A 16,670-nucleotide genomic window follows, 5' to 3' on the forward strand; every position below is an offset into this window, starting at 1 on the left:
ACTATGAAACAATATTTTAATGAACTAACATTTTTAGGTTAGATAGCCAACATTAAAAAATATATATACTTCAATGTTTTAAAATTTAATATGCACAGAAAAAATAGATTATCAAATAAAAATGTAACTAAATTTAAAAATTTTAAATAGTCATTATACGTAAAAAAAATGTAGAATAGGTAACTTTTTCAGTATACAAATTACTATTGTTATAAAAAAAAAAAAAAAAATCAAAAAAATTCAATAATAAGAATACAATAGAGTAATTTTAATTTAAGTACACTATTGGATTCAAATTCGAGCCCAAATGAAGAATAATTTATAACAGAATAAAATATACTCTAATCACTATTTAATTGGTATCTTATGTTTTAAACATAATATTTGGTTTAATCACAATTTTTGGAAGACATACCATTGAGCTGATTATAGGATGTTGAGCTTTCTGCAGAATTAGTATTTGTATTAATAACTGGTTCACTGGGATCAATATCTGTACATGTTTGAAGACGAATTGTCTAAAATTGAGTAAAATATTATTTAAGTATATTAAAGTAGATACATCAAACAACATTTTTCTTACATTATCACTACGGTTATAGATTGGTATATCAATTGTATTTGATGGAAGTCGTTTATGTTGTTTGATAAGACCTTCCATCAGGTGGTAATCATTCTCTTCTGCATCTCTAAGATGTTCTTTTTCTAAGTATCTAGCAATTTCTGGATTTGACATCTCTGATGCATGCCTGATACGGGGTACAGGTGTATTCCCTCGGTTGGGTGAAAGGTCACAATGTGGTGATAATAAGCTAAGTGAATATTAAATAAGAATAATGAAACAAGTTACACATAGTTTTTAACTTATTTATTATAAAACAATAAACAAATTATACCATTAATGTAAAAATATCTATTGAAAATGTAACTATGTTCCTACACAAGAATAAACGTAATGCTTATGATAAAAATTATGTTAAAAAAGAGATTGGCATATCTAATAGGATATTAAGAAAAAAAGTTCCTGGAAAAAAGTCTCCAAATTAATATTTGATTTAAATTCAGTATTTTATGCACAAACAAAATATAATATGCAATAACATACAATATAATATAATAACATAATATCGTAATATCTATATTACCTATTTAAAAAATATAACAGTGCAATTATACAGATATAAAATATCTCTTTCTTATATTTTGACCTACTTGCTTTAAAAAATCAGGAATATCTGCAGATTTTTCCTAATCAAAATGCTTACATAACATGTTCGGTACTAATACGAAACTGAATACGTATGATAGGTATATGTATACCTGATCTACAGATAAGATTTTTCAACCAAATTTATTTCATAAATAAAATAACAATGATAATGGAAATATAGTTTTATTTATACTGTAACGAGAGACTTTTTTTTTTCGAAGGACCTTTTTACCGGAAACTTTTTCACCGAGGACTTTTTTTTCTGAAACTTTTTTTCCATTTACCATCCAATAGATGTTTATTTTTGCTTAATCATAAAAAAATTGGAAAAGATTTTTTCTTCAAAATTACAAAATATATTTTAAGCTTTCTAAAATGAAACATAATTTTTATATACTTTATAAAAATAAATTATAACTAACAAAAGTTGATGATGATTATTTCGAATATTTTGTGGTTTTATGGTATTTTTATATTATATAATTTTACCGCTAATATCTAATCAATCAATAATAACTTGGGTTTCTTTTATTTTAAAAATAATTTTCCTAAAATGAAAATTATGTTTTTCTTTGATTTATAAAAAGTTAAACTTATATATATATGTTAACTATTATAATTGGCATTGCTATTAGATTTAAATCTTGATTATTTTATGTTTGATTAAAAAAAATAAATAAATAATATCCAAATTTCAAGATTTACAAAATAAAACTTTTGAGATTATCAATTTAGACCACTATATTGCACTCTTAGCAAATAACAAGCATGGTTTGGAATAAGTACTAGAATAGATGGCGAGATGCTACCAAAAATAGCATTCAATTAACAACTGGCAAAAAAATTATGATGTACCAACAATTAGACCAAATGAATCTGTAAAATTAATAACCGAGCTGGAAATTGGCTCTTTAAACTAGTGGAAGGAAAATTTTAAATACCTAGACAGCTCAATTAACCAAGATAGCAGATGCAGCATAGAAATAAGTTCCAAAATCGCATACCTAAAGTCAAAGTTCATAAATAAAAGAACATTTTTATGCTTTAATAGTATGAGTATAGGGGCGAGGAAACACTTTATAAAAGTATATGTATGGAGTTAGGCACTATACAGCTACAAAATCTAGATACTAATTAAGACGGAACAACAAATTCTCGAAAGCTTTGAAATTTAGTATTGAAGAAGAATACCGCGATTGAGTTGGATAGAACACCATATCAACAAAAGTATACTCAGTTAAATAAATTAACTCAGAAAGATATTCCAAACCATCAAAGCAAGACAATGTAATATGATTTGGTCACATATTGAGACACAAAAAATAACTGATTTATAGAATAATTTAATGGAAAATTTAAGATAGGAAAGATCAAGGACATCCAAGAACTTCATTTGTTGAGCAAATGATCTCCAATACACTGTCAAGCTTCACGGAACAGAAAAGGTTAGTTGGAAGCAGTGAAGGATGAAGAGTGCATGTCCAACTGTGAAAACAACCATAAAGTTAAATACCAGGAGAAGAGAAGAAAGGCAAGATAAATTCAAAAATAAATATTAAGATAAACTAAGACTAAAACAACAACAACTTATCTTAATTGATTTTCAAGTACTAATGATATTTAACTTAAAATAAATAAATATATACATAAACTGATTAATTATAAACAATTTTATAAAAATATACCTTGAGTAAACTTGTCTGCTTGGTGTAGGAGGAAATACTTTTATAAGTGGTTCCACCCAGTTTGTACGATCTACACTGGATCTAGCCGGATCACCACTACCACCTTTATCAGCTTCACCACTATCAATATCATCAACTTCTTTGCTGTTAAAATCTGGAGATAAAGTGCTTTCAGTATCATACTTTCTATCTAATGTTCTAGCTGAGTTAAGAGACATCCGACGATTTTCATAATTAAACAGTTCCATAGCGGATTTATCATTAAATGAAGAAACACCATCAAATTGTGATAGTAAAAAATTACTATCAGAAAAGTTTGAAGGGCGTTTCTCATTAAATGAATACTTTTTTTTTCTACGATATGCAGTTGGTAAAGCATCAGATATATCTGATAACAAGTCTGATCGTTCACTAATACATCTTGTTCTACCAGTTATTGGAAGAATTTTTGGATCAGAATCAAAATCTGGTTCATATGAATTACTTCTTTTTTGAGCATTGTCACTACTACTACCACTATCTTGATCACCATTTTGTGTTGCCATGAATCGGTGTATTACTCCTAAAGTAGATAAGGTTTGATCCATTAAATCTTCTATTTTATGGAGACGAAATTCTAAAGCCTGAAATTTATTTTATAAATTAGTCTTAAAATATAAAATGAACGAACTATATAAAAAAAACTGAATATACTTGTACTGAGGTGCTATGTGTATTTTCCTTTTGATTAATATCATCTACTTTTTGCTGTATATGTTCCATTTTTTCTAAAGACATCTTAATTCGTTCTTCCATAGACATTTGTATTTTAAAATCTTTCTCACGGAAATATCCTTCAACACATTCTTCTTCAAAATCATATAGCTGTTCTAATTCTTCGTTACACAAAAATAATTTTAACCCATTATCATAAGTTTCTTGAATACCTCGAATTTTACGACACAGATACTTAGCCAGTAAAAATACATGACAAAAAAATATTAAAGGAGGTGGAAGCGATGGTTTTTGTTCATATTCCATAACAACAGTAAACCTTTGAAACATCCATACCTAAAAAAATTATTATTAATTATATAAAATTTTACCACTTTATGTCTATCACACAAATATAATTTTAATACTAATTACATTTTATCTTTATATTAATTATATAAAAATATATTTTTAGAGATTACATAATTTAGATTTATTATTAATTAAATATAATTATAATATTTAGTAGATAACAGTAAAAAATTTGGAGCATAAAATTTAATCACCGGAAAATAAAACTATCATTGTATAAAAAAACTAATACGTTTCTTGTTTCACTTAAGATATAAAACATGTATGTTTTACATCTAAAATTATTATTGTTACATTTAAAACTAATTGAAAATAAATTTTATTTATTTGTGATAAAAATTAAATAAAACGATAAATCTCTTTTATTTTTAAATTTATATATATTTGCAACAATATAAAATGCTTATAGAATGCTATATTATAGAATTATAGAATGGATAACTGGAGTGACAAGAAAAGATAGAATAAGGAACGAATACGTGAGAGATAGTATTAGTATAGTATTGATAGTGAACAAGATAAGAGAAAACAGGCCGAGATAATTTGGGCATGTGATGAAGCAAGAGGAAACAAAAGTAGTAAGAATGGTAATGAAAATGAACATTAAACAGAAAAGAGGAAGAGGAAGACCAAAAAATAGATGGTTGAATATGATTGAGAACATAAAGACTATTGGTGTTGGGTTAAGTAGTGTTAGGTAGGGGATGTAGAAAATCAAAATGAATGGAGATTTAGGGTAAAAGTGGCCAAATCCAAATAGTTAGGAGAAATACAAAAATATTGAATACTTAAATTCCTTCTTCTATTTAATTATATTAGAACATTTGAATTTATAATTTTAATAAAACCTTCAACATTTTTGTAGTAAAAATTCATAAAACTTTTAATTATAATATGTAAAGCTTGAGAATTGAATAAAAAAAAAGATGTTCAGAGATCCAAGGATTCCATGAGATATCACAAATGAATCTTTCACATGCATTTTTGATTTTATATGATTTGTATGAGATTCGAAAAATATTGATATAAGCCAATATATCTTTGAACAAGAAGATAATTTAAAATACCTAGGTATAAATATAAACGTTAACAATAATATGCATAATGAAATAAATCTCAGGAATCATAAGCAAATCGGGGATACTTTGCCATCAATATGATGTTTAAATCAAGATAACTATCAAAAAAATCCAAAGTATAACTCTTGACTACGTACCTCTGCTCAATCACCATATACAGATGCAAAAAATGATTAACAACAAAAGGTGATGAAGAAAAATTACTGAGGTTTGAAAGAAATATACAAGTCTATAAGAAACCCAGATAACAGAGAGAAAGCAGAAAAAAAAATCAGATATTGGAAAACTATTCAATAGATCGAATATCCTAAATTTTCTTTTATCTGCATTCATATGCATATTATATATATATATGTGTGTGTGTGTGTGTGTGTGTATGGAAATCAAACCAAGATCCTAGAAGCATTGCCCTAATAAATAAGCCAGTTGGAAAGAGACCACAAGACTGAGACATAGATGGATGGATCAGTTAACGAATAATTTAATAAGGATTGATAATTCAGCAAGAATGGAGAACTTAGAAAACAGAAATTGTTCAAAAGACTTGATAGAAGCTACAAAACCCCTACACAGCGTTTAGAAAAAATTGATTGATTAATTAATTAATTTTCTTCACATATAATAAATGTAATAATAATAATAATAATAATAATAATGTGTTCAAATAAGAAGAAAACAATGTAAATCATGTTTTAATAAAATTAATTAACTACAAAGTAAATTTTATAATTAGAACAGTTCTTACACTTCATTAAAACACCAAATTACCTTAAATGAAAACTTAATGTAAGTAAATATTATTTTAACCATGGTTGGCATTTAGTTTTTATTAGATTATTAATTATTTATTACCTGATGAGATATAGCATTTATATCATTAAAAATGTTGTTGAATACTGCAATTAAAAGATTAATTAGTAAAATATTGGCAACTAATAAATACATGGCCATTACTAAAGGTGTAACCCATCGGCCAGTTTGGCAATGAGTCATACCAGATGATTCATCACATACTGGATAAATTTGATCAGCATATACCTAAACAATTTTATTTTAAGTATCCTTGCAGATCGAAGACATAATAATATGTATACCTCTCCGTACAACATAAAATAAGGTTGTAAAAATATTTGTCGAATTAAAATCCATTCAGGATCCTCATCTGGGAATAAAATCGACTGTCTGCTTACTCCAAAACTCATAAGTACTACGAGTAAAAGTACTACAAAGTACAGCATATTTTTGATCATTTTACCCATCATTGTTACCAGTGGCCCTGAAGAATTAAAATATATTTTTATTTTATTACAATATATTACTAAAGTTATTTGATATTTACTAACCAAGATATTTGTTAACACCGAGTATATTTAGAATTCGTAAATACCAATAAATAATATCTGTGCAAAACATAACTCGCCCAATAGCCTGTGATGATGGTTGTAATCTTAAACAAAGACCAATGAGAAAGAATATTATTGCTGCAGCATCACATGGATTCCACATATTCCATGCCCAAACCGAAAACTTATCACTAAAAACAAAAAGTAAATAAATATATTAGTTGAATAAAAATAATTTAAATTTTACCTTATGCTGGTGGGTTCAGAAGAAACAATTTCTCTTATTTTTTCACAACCAAATGTGCATATATAAGCTATAACATACAATTCTTGCCAAGATGGAGTTTGTTCCATACGGACCAGTACCACATATGTAAACAGTACCAAAAACACAAAATATGCAGCCTATAAAATTAAGTATATTATTTGGAATCACGTAACAAATAACCATTATTTAATATTAGTTATAATACTAACAGAATTCGCTAAAAATTTTGTTATTGGTGCAGTATAAAATTCAAAAATTTTACGCCGTAATGGCAATGGTCGTTGTCTCTTTAAATCAAATACACTATACTCATATGAAGGAGTAACACACTTTTGTTCATAATCAGGATGTTTATGAGTACTCATAGAAACACTTGGTAACATTGTACCATTCTCTGTCGTCTCACCATCTGTGGCAGATGTTATCCCCTGAAATATTGTAGCATTAATTAATACATATTTGAGTTAAATAATACTTTGATTCATACATCTAAATTTGTTTCCACAAGATTTAAGTGTGACCGATTTACACCACCTTCTTCAACACTTTCTGTTTCCTCCTCTAATTCCAATCCATACAAATGTTCTTCTTCAGTTTGAGGCATTGACTGCAATTCTTTTCGAGATTTAAATTCTAACCTTGATATATATGGTGGAAATAATAATCCTAATAATATCTATAACCAAATATTTATAAGAATTAACATAGTAAAAGGTTTTTTAAATTATTAACAATTATACCCTGATATTGGTGTTTTTCCTTGTTCTCAGACCTCCCATCCACAGATCAGCAAGAATAATTTGACTACAAGGATGAGCAAGCAATGCTCTATGATTTGCTGCTACAGCTAAACTAAGGCATGTTTGACCACTCCAGTTTTGAAGCTCAACTGTGAGTAATTGTTGGGCTTGATCATCATCTTGACGATAACAATAATCCAATAATTCAAGTGCTAAAATTAAGTTTTAAGTTCATACTTTAATATTATAATTGTATCAATATTTTAAACTAACTTATTTATGTACATACAGATGTCTTCAAATACTTTGGCATAATTTCGTAATTCATCATATATTTCAGTTTCTAAATCGTCTTCAGCTGCTTCGTGTGCCATAGCTTTATAGAGCTTACAAGCGCCAAGTGATTTAACTAATGCTTCTTCACCATGTTGCCACATCAATAATGCCATTTCTTGACGTTTAGTTAAAACTGTCCATATCTAAAATTAAAAAAACATAAGTATATATTAGACATAAGATATAACAATTTTAAAAATTACTGTTCGTTTCAAATTAAAATCTTTAATTTAAATTTCAAGGCATTAATGAATTAACTAGGGGAAAAGAAAAAATAATTATTAACTAGTTGTAAGATGATTTCCTTAAAATTTTAACTATTTTTAGGGACGATTTAAATATAACTTTAAAAATTCTGAATAGCCTTATTTATAAGTATAGTGAATTTAATAATTAATACTTAAAATTGTACTTAAGATACTTAAAAATTGAATAATTATTTTAAAATAAAACAATAAAAATGGTTTAATGTAAATTTCAATAATAAATATTATTATTACTATGCTATATCAAATGATTTTTACAATATTATAATACAATTAGAACACCACACATTATAAGTTTGCAACAAATTTTTATAATTTGGTTAAAAATGTATAAAAGTAATTCCCAACCTCTTTTGAGTAACCCCTATTTCTAAATCAAACATGAACATGAGAATACATATACTTTATTTTGAAAAAATAGCTATATATTGAGGAAATTTAATTAAAATTAGTTTTAAGTATATCAATCTTACTTCCCAGGTTCAGAAATACCAAACCACAAATATTCAAATAATAAATAAAACTATATAAATAATGAAGTACATACTAATAACTCATTAAATGGATATTCAAAAAGTGATTCTTCTTCTGAATGTTCAGAATCAGCTAAAACACCTAATGTTAAATTGTTTCCATAATAGCGTGTAAATGAAGCGCTGTTTCTATGCATGTTATTTAAACGACGTGTTTGAGCATACATTGTACGGAATTTGCGCCTGGTATACTGAGCTCTATTTTAAAAATTTAAATCAATAAATAAAATACATAAACAATTAATTTAATTTTTACCTATATGCACCACCCATTAATTTATTAATTACTAATCCTATGTCATGCAATGTATACATATAGCCTTGAGGGATATGAGGTCGAACATCCCGTAATATATATCCTAATGTGTTGGTTGGGCCTTGTTTCTGAAAAGAAATAAATCAAACAATAATACTAGGTAAAATTGAGATTGATATTTTATGTTGGTTGATATATTTATATATATTTAACTAAATCAATATTTTTACTACAATGATATTTATTTTATAATTTATACGCACAAAGCAAAAACTATTTTTATTATCATTAATAATATTTAAATTGATTTATAAAAGCCTCTACACAAAATGTATAGAGAAATAAGCTTTAAATAACATGCTTTTTTTTTTAAATATTTAAATTGTGTGATTCTTTTGTTATAAATCAAAATGCAAAATAATTATTTTTGGGGTATTGTATTTATTTGACATTGGAATTCATTTTATTCATACAAATAAGGTAACTACTGATGTATAACAAATTGCTTTTCGAGGTCTACTGTCATTGTGCTAATATTCTGTTAAACATTAGTATGCTTATCCTGCTAAATGGTAAAATTTAAAAGCATTAAAATCAACATTATAAATGAATTATTTGATAATATAAAAATAGAAAATGTAAAATTAGTAATCTGTATAATTTTGGTTAATCTTTGATGAACACATTTAATTTAATAATAATAAGTTTCAAAGTATTCTAAAGATAATTGGTGGTTATAGCTTTTTTCTATTAGTTTTTTTTTTTTCAATATATCAGAAAATAATTCAAAGATATTACTAATAAGGTGTCACAACTAAAAAATAAAATAATAAAATACTTATAACTAATTTTATATAAGAAGAATTCAGGAACCAGTGAAATAAAAGAAAAAAAGTTATTGGAAAATTTAACTATGTAACTCACAGTGTTGTATAATTCTTCTAGCCTAGATATGCTCAAAAATTTCTTCATACTAACACCATTTTCTAATAATAATTTCACAAAATCAATCCGGTCATGTTCTAAAGCTTGCATCATTGACTCTTCTAAAGCTCCTATTAAACAATAAGTCAATATTTATTTTAATTACTAATTAATAAAATAGTTTACAAAATCAAGAGACAATATTTTTATTTATAAATATATAACCCTTGTGAATAAAAAGCATACATAGCATATGATGACATTGTAGAAAAATAAATGCACAAGCAAAATTTAAACAATTGATTGAATTAAAAATTAATTAATACTTTCATAGTAGAAATGGCACTTACCTTCTGGCCACTCCTGTCCATAAACAAATATTTCAGATTTAGCTATATCAACACGATTCCAAGTAAGTGCTAAACTTAACTGTTCTGATGGAGATAAATGTTGACTTTTAAATAATGCTGTTAATATAGTTTGATCTAATTCTTGTGCTTTTTCTTGCCCATCGGTTACTCGAAAAACAGTAATCTATAATATTGAGATATAAAAATATCTTAACAACTTAATTACATTAAATTTTACAATTACCATATGTTTATATCTAGTTATCTCTAAAAGTTCTTCATATAAGAGTTCAGCTTTATCTTGTCCAACTTCAAATGAACACTGAATGGTATTTAATAGATATTCTTTCATGTTCTCAATAACACTTTGCTCTCCAGAGTCTACTGCATATCTGATTCAAAAGGTAGAGGCCACCTTTTCATTTTTGTCTAATTACTAACACTTAAAAAGCAAATGAATAAATTTTCAAGCGATGTTAAATTTTTACTTGTGTGTGAAAGCTATTAAATCAGCTGCTCTTCCTGAACCATCACATACAACTACTGGTACTGGAGGAGTATCAGAAACATATTCTAACACAGCTCTTATTGTATGAGTACCTCCTTCAATCACTAAACAGACAACAGGAGTACTATAATGTGCACCTATAAAAAATAAAAACTCGTAAGACAAAAATATTTATAAAATAAAATCCTAAAAATATAAAAGTAAAAAAATATTATATATTATAAATAATACTTGGATGAAGTTTTTGAATTGCAATATATTTTTCCAATTTTTTACGCAGTTCAATTTCTGCTCCATAAAATCCTGAAGTCCCATTGTCGACCAACAGAAAATATGTATGCCTATTATTAAGTACAGCTAATTTTGATCTAGGCGATGATATAGAATGATAAGGAATATCCTTGTTATGACCAAGGAGCTCATGATTGTTTTCAATTATACCCCATGGTGCAATACCAATGGATACAACTCTACCTGGGCGCTGTGAATCAAGTAAGAGTGCATCTCCTACTTGACGAGTAGCACCTAAAAACGTTTATAATATTTACTAATATTTTTAAGAATATGTTATACACTATATATTTTTTTAATATCCATTACTAAAATTACCAGTATTTGTTCCACCAGTAAACACCCAAGCACCAGTTGTTTTTGCAGCTTTCAATAATCCTTTGCGTAATACCTTCTTTAATTTTGGTTGTATTTCAAAATTGGCTTTTCCACCTTGAATAGTTATCAATAACTTAGGTAATTCTAAACCCCATTCTCGAGTAAATAAATGTAATATTATTTCTGGCCGTGTATCATGTGATAATCTAACATACTAAAGAACAATTTTTTAATAATTATAAATCATCAGTATATACTTTATTATAGTTAACCTGCGCTTTGGTAGGATGAGGTCCACCTTGAAATTCAATTGTTCCATAAGCATCTGTAGGTGAAAGTACTGTATGTTTCAGGGAAGACCATACTTCATTTGGATTATCAGGATCTAATTGAACAGAGCCACTACCTCCACCACAGTGGTATGTTAAGGAAAGCCCACAACTACATCTAATATCAAATAAAATTACAATATAACTAGAGAAATTCATTGAGTTAAAAAAAATTACCTTGTTTTATCAGTACTGGTTGGGATAAATGTTACACAAACTCTTTTGTGAAATGATGCTTCAACCCAACTCCGAGCATGACTCTAAAGGATAAATATGATAGTTACTATGTCATTAAACGAAAAATGAAAGGAAGAATAAATCAAGTTTAACACATGTTTGATTGTATTAAAATTTTTTAAGTAAATATATTATTATGAGACAGAAAATAATAAAACTCAACCTCTATACGACAAATTTATTATTAATTTAGAATTTATATGAATTTAATAACTGTAAATGACAAGATTTAAGTAAAACTAATTAAAATGAATCAATATATTTAAGTTATATTACAAAAACAATGGTTTCAAAAAATATTATAATCAATACATAAAGCAATAGAAGAAATAATTAACACAAAATTGCCTTAGTTAACATGAAGTCATTAAACACAATATATATGTTTCAACTAAACTCAAATAAATTTATATAAAACTAAGAGCAAATTATAATTAAAAATTAGAATATTTTTTCTAATGAACAATTATATATTTTAAAGTAAGACTAATTTGTAAAAAAAACACATAAGTAAATAACAGATAAGATAAATTATAAATGCAAATAAATGTAATACCTGCAAAATATGTTACATGCTAACTAAAATAAAAATATTATATATATATATTAACAGAAATATTATTTTTATAATATTTATTAATTAGTTTTAGATAAAATAAATAATAGCATACTTTTTTGGATTTGTTCATTTTCGAAATCATACTGACACTTAGAAGTTCTTTGTTTATTAAGGATATAACATGCAGAATAGAACGTTTCTACCATTGTTGGCCAATAGTTCTGAAAAAAAGAAACAATAGATAGATAGATTTGTATGCTGGAACTTGTCTTAGTATTACTCACTTTGGTATAGGATTATAATGTACAATTTCAAATATTAATACAATTATTTTAAAATATGATTCTGAATAGAACACAATATACCAAAATCGGCTAATAACTTTTAAAATCAAATCTATGTTACAGTAATATTATTTTCTACAAAGTAATTTGAAAAAAAGCCTTTCTAAAAATAATCAATAACAACTTTCTTCAGTAAACTTCTTAATCATAAAAATTAAAATGAACTTTATGATATTTTTAATTTCTTAAAAATGCTAACCAATAGAAATCAGTAATAAAAAAAATTAGCTTTACATGAAATCTAGTTAAAAATAAAACGGACAGAAGCCAAAGGCCATTAATTTTAGAAATCAAATGTGGTTTCTAAAATATATTATAATAACATTGAATGCATTCTAAGAAAACATACCAAATTTAATCGGGTCCTCTTGATAACTATAATATTGAACACTACGAAACACAAATTAAATAAATTAGTGACTAATTGCCATGCATTGTCTGCAATTACAATTGATGTTGATGCTGAGTGCCGACATTGTTGGATATTTATCATATATATTTTAAAATAGTTCTTACATTAAATAATATGGTAATTTAAAAACCTAAAGCGTTCAACTCACCGTTATATTTACATTTTTGAAGAAATGGATGTCATCGATTTGAAAATATTTACGGAATTGTTACGACGGGACAATTTAAAATACTAATCTGTATGAACAGGAAGACTAACATCAATAACATCTAACTCTTTGGTAATGAATCTGTTATCAGTTATTCGATTTCTAGCGCATTCTCGTGGACAGTATGTTTGCCAATTAAATGATTATGATAATGAATCAACGTGCTTACTGTATTTATGCGCCTTGGTTCTAGAGGGAACTGATTCAATTTAATGATTCAATTCACTTGTCTCTGTTCATTTCAGTGATTTAATTCAGTATTTCAGTTTTTTAGAAAACTCCTAATTCAAATAATTAATAAGTTCTTATTAACTATATATTTCATTTTAGATAATTATGAATCACCAATTCAATGAACTACATAATTCAATTGACACAAGTCACAATCTGACAAAATAATTACATTATATCAGTAACTATGATAATTTAATATAAGAATTCGGAGATAACACCACAGTTATACATATACATTAAATATATATTTGAGGGTAACATTATTGTATTATGGTACACTTATACAACTCTTTCGGTTCACTTAAAAGAATCAACTTTTTGAATAAACTCACGAACTACTCGATCCTACTTGGTTCTACCATGGCCCTACCTGAAAATAACCTAACCTACTAATGGCCCTACCACTGACCTGACCTTAGACATAATAATATAGTAATTTTTCATCAGCAGAAAATATTAAATAATGGTATTTATCTTTTGTTAAAATCTCATTTTTGGTGGCCCTACCTTAAAAATTGTTGGCCTCCCGTTGGCCATACCTAGCAAAAAATCTTGGCGCTGCCACTATTCTGAACATGATTAAAGATATACTTAAATCATTGTTCTAAATGCTCTGATAAGTACTCCTTGGTACCACAAATAATAATCCGGCCAGAAATCAGAAAGCAGATTGAAATTATGTTTAAATAATAAATACTAGAATTTAAATAACAGAATTTAGCGAACTTACAACTACCATTATTTAAAAACTCCAAATAATAATATTGTGGAAATTAACACATTTAAATATCAAAAGAAATCAAACGTAATTTTTTAAAAAATTAATAATCCATTTAAACGTTAAAAATAAAATATTTTCATAATGTGTAAAGGTGATTGGAAAATTAAGTTAGAAATATACAATCACAGTGAACTGTAGAATTAAAGTACGTCCACCATTCAAACTTTGTTTTTAACTAAAAAAGGTTCTGCAATGTTCGCTTTCCATTACCTCAAATTTTCTCTAAAACGCAAACAATCGTAATATTTCTTAACTTTACTAATCGTACAATATATCACACATTTTCTCCATTAAACAGCCTAACATAATATTCGCTATGTTTTTTTTTTTGCTTCATCATTTAAACATTTTATTTATAATTTTATTCTCTTTTTATTGTGGAGACAATTGTAAACAGTCTAAATATAAAAGAAAAGGTTCTTAATAATTTTGTTTACAAAATGACAAGTTTTTTTTAAGTACTATTAATAAGTGGTCTTCAACTTTTTTAACTCGTGACCCACTCTTTTTTACCACACATGAATGTGTTTAACTTCGTTAGCCATGAAAATCAAAAAAAAAAAAAAAAAAATTGCTTAATATATACTATTGTACATACATAAACTGCGCCCAAATGATCTTTTTTTTTGTAAACAGCGCTCGACATTTTATCTATGTTAAAAAGGTATAGTGTAAACTGTGACCGAATTTTTATCTATGTTAAAAAGTTATAGTATAAACTGCACCCGACTTATTAACTTATTAAATTTTGACTTATTAAAATCTCTATATATGTCGCTTTCATTTAGCGCAGTCTTGGAATAGAAGTATCCAACAAAATGGTTTAAATAATGACTATAAAAATAAAAATATTGATATTAGAAGATGGTTAGTTCAATGTTACGATTTACCATTTCTAAGTCCAGGAAATGTATCTGAGTATTTTGTCAATTATTTCATGAAATCGAAGCCAGACGACGAAAGAGACGGCGCATTTGAATTGGCTTCCAAATACAGGTAGTCGATATTTTACCCTAAATAAGTATCTTTGAATTGACTCCCGAGGATTTACTTTTGAATTGGCTCCCTACCTTTTTTTTGGAAATATATATTAGTTACCAAAATGTTATTAATAATTTAGTTGGTCATTATTTCTTAAATTAGGTTGACTTCAATCACACACAATATAACCGAGTAAATTCTTAAGTTTAACACATGGTTTACGGTATTACATTTGTATATTTTACTTTGTTACATTGACAGTTATAAATCTATTTTTTTTTACACAAAATTATTTAGTAAATATACTACAATAGTCAATAACACTATAATACAATAAATATAAACAATAATTAAAAATTAAAATACAGACAGTATCATAGCTGAACACATCGTTATAAAATACATAACAAGTATAATGTATAAATACAAATTAATACAAAAAAGATAAAACCCATACAAAATTATAGTGTCATTATAATATACAATAAAAATATTATACCAAACTAGATTATAATTGGTTGGTGTCGAAAAAGTTAACGCATATAATACTATGAGAACCCCTTAATAATAATATTTAACAGTTTTGGGAGCCAATTCAAATATACATTTTCGGGAGTCAATTCAAGTCAAAATTGGGAACCAATTCAATGGTCGCCGAAATAATGTCACGATTTGCGGAACATTTTTTGATTTTTTAGGACATTGAAATCCGAGCCCTATTTATAAGTAGGTAATGATACAGAAAAAAAGACATGTAATAATACCGAAATAAGTATATGTAATAATACACAAAAAAAAAATATTAGTCATATTTTTCCCTGACTATTTTTACACAGGATACCTCCACCTCGGCTCAATTTCACACAATGTAGTTTAGTGATAAATGAAATGTAAATTAGTTTTATGGAGTTAGTCGGACTATCGCTATACCATTACTTTATTTGATAGTTCATTCTTTTTTTTTATTTGAAAATTAAGGTTTCAACAACAAAATTTAATTATTAGATGTTACATATTGCATGTATTAGGTGTTAAGTTTAAAATTAAGACTTATTAATAATATTTGTGTTACTTAAGAACGTGATAATTGTCAGACTTAAGCTTTCGCCAAGTACTTTTACTATGTTAGATGAGATGTTCAAGTCGGTATGTATTGAAGTATATTGTGTACACTCATCCATTAGATACATTATTTACATTATGTGTTCGACAGTTAATAATTAGTTGCATGTGTCGAATATTGGTTGAGGCTTTTTTCTAATTAAGTATGAGTGTATAAGAAAAGTTTTTATTCTTATCTTCTACAAATATGAAATAGTTTAAAATAATACGGTTTCGGGTTTAATCGAAATTTTTTTTTATCCAATATCATATGACATAAACTTATACATAATATAATATATATAAATTATT

The 16,670-nt window shown here is 26.4% G+C and overlaps 1 protein-coding gene across 2 annotated transcripts; it reads right to left on the minus strand.

The window, feature by feature from the left end:
- Positions 1–267: 267 nt before the first annotated feature.
- Positions 268–13,320, minus strand: LOC112694487 (transient receptor potential cation channel trpm). 2 transcript variants are annotated; one of them, XM_025569962.1, is made up of 25 exons: positions 13,202–13,320; positions 12,991–13,031; positions 12,410–12,518; positions 11,679–11,761; positions 11,445–11,619; positions 11,173–11,386; positions 10,795–11,088; positions 10,544–10,700; positions 10,300–10,447; positions 10,056–10,239; positions 9,706–9,836; positions 8,782–8,909; positions 8,540–8,723; positions 7,680–7,869; positions 7,391–7,602; positions 7,138–7,326; positions 6,860–7,078; positions 6,630–6,787; positions 6,383–6,573; positions 6,134–6,315; positions 5,892–6,077; positions 3,589–3,945; positions 2,896–3,518; positions 584–812; positions 268–518 (listed from the first exon to the last, which is right to left on the minus strand). In XM_025569962.1, the coding sequence occupies exons 3-25, from the start codon at positions 12,437–12,439 to the stop codon at positions 390–392; spliced, it is 4,593 nt and encodes a 1,530-aa protein (XP_025425747.1). In that variant the 5' UTR covers positions 12,440–12,518; positions 12,991–13,031; positions 13,202–13,320; the 3' UTR covers positions 268–389. The 2 variants fall into 2 exon arrangements, with proteins under 2 accessions (XP_025425747.1, XP_025425746.1); XM_025569961.1 differs by lacking the exon at positions 12,991–13,031.
- Positions 13,321–16,670: the final 3,350 nt, after the last annotated feature.

This window comes from Sipha flava, unplaced genomic scaffold, assembly GCF_003268045.1.
Source record: "Sipha flava isolate LNK unplaced genomic scaffold, YSA_version1 130_pilon_pilon, whole genome shotgun sequence".
Taxonomy (NCBI): domain Eukaryota; kingdom Metazoa; phylum Arthropoda; class Insecta; order Hemiptera; family Aphididae; genus Sipha; species Sipha flava.

Excerpts from the sequence above, each read along its gene's own strand:
- LOC112694487 (XM_025569961.1), bottom strand. The coding sequence starts at position 12,439 with ATGATTTCGAAAATGAACAAATCCAAAAAA. Across the intron at positions 6,574-6,629 it reads TCTGAACCCACCAGCATAAG|TGATAAGTTTTCGGTTTGGG; the intron begins GTAAAATTTAAA and ends TTTTGTTTTTAG. Across the intron at positions 519-583 it reads TCTATAACCGTAGTGATAAT|ACAATTCGTCTTCAAACATG; the intron begins GTAAGAAAAATG and ends ACTCAATTTTAG.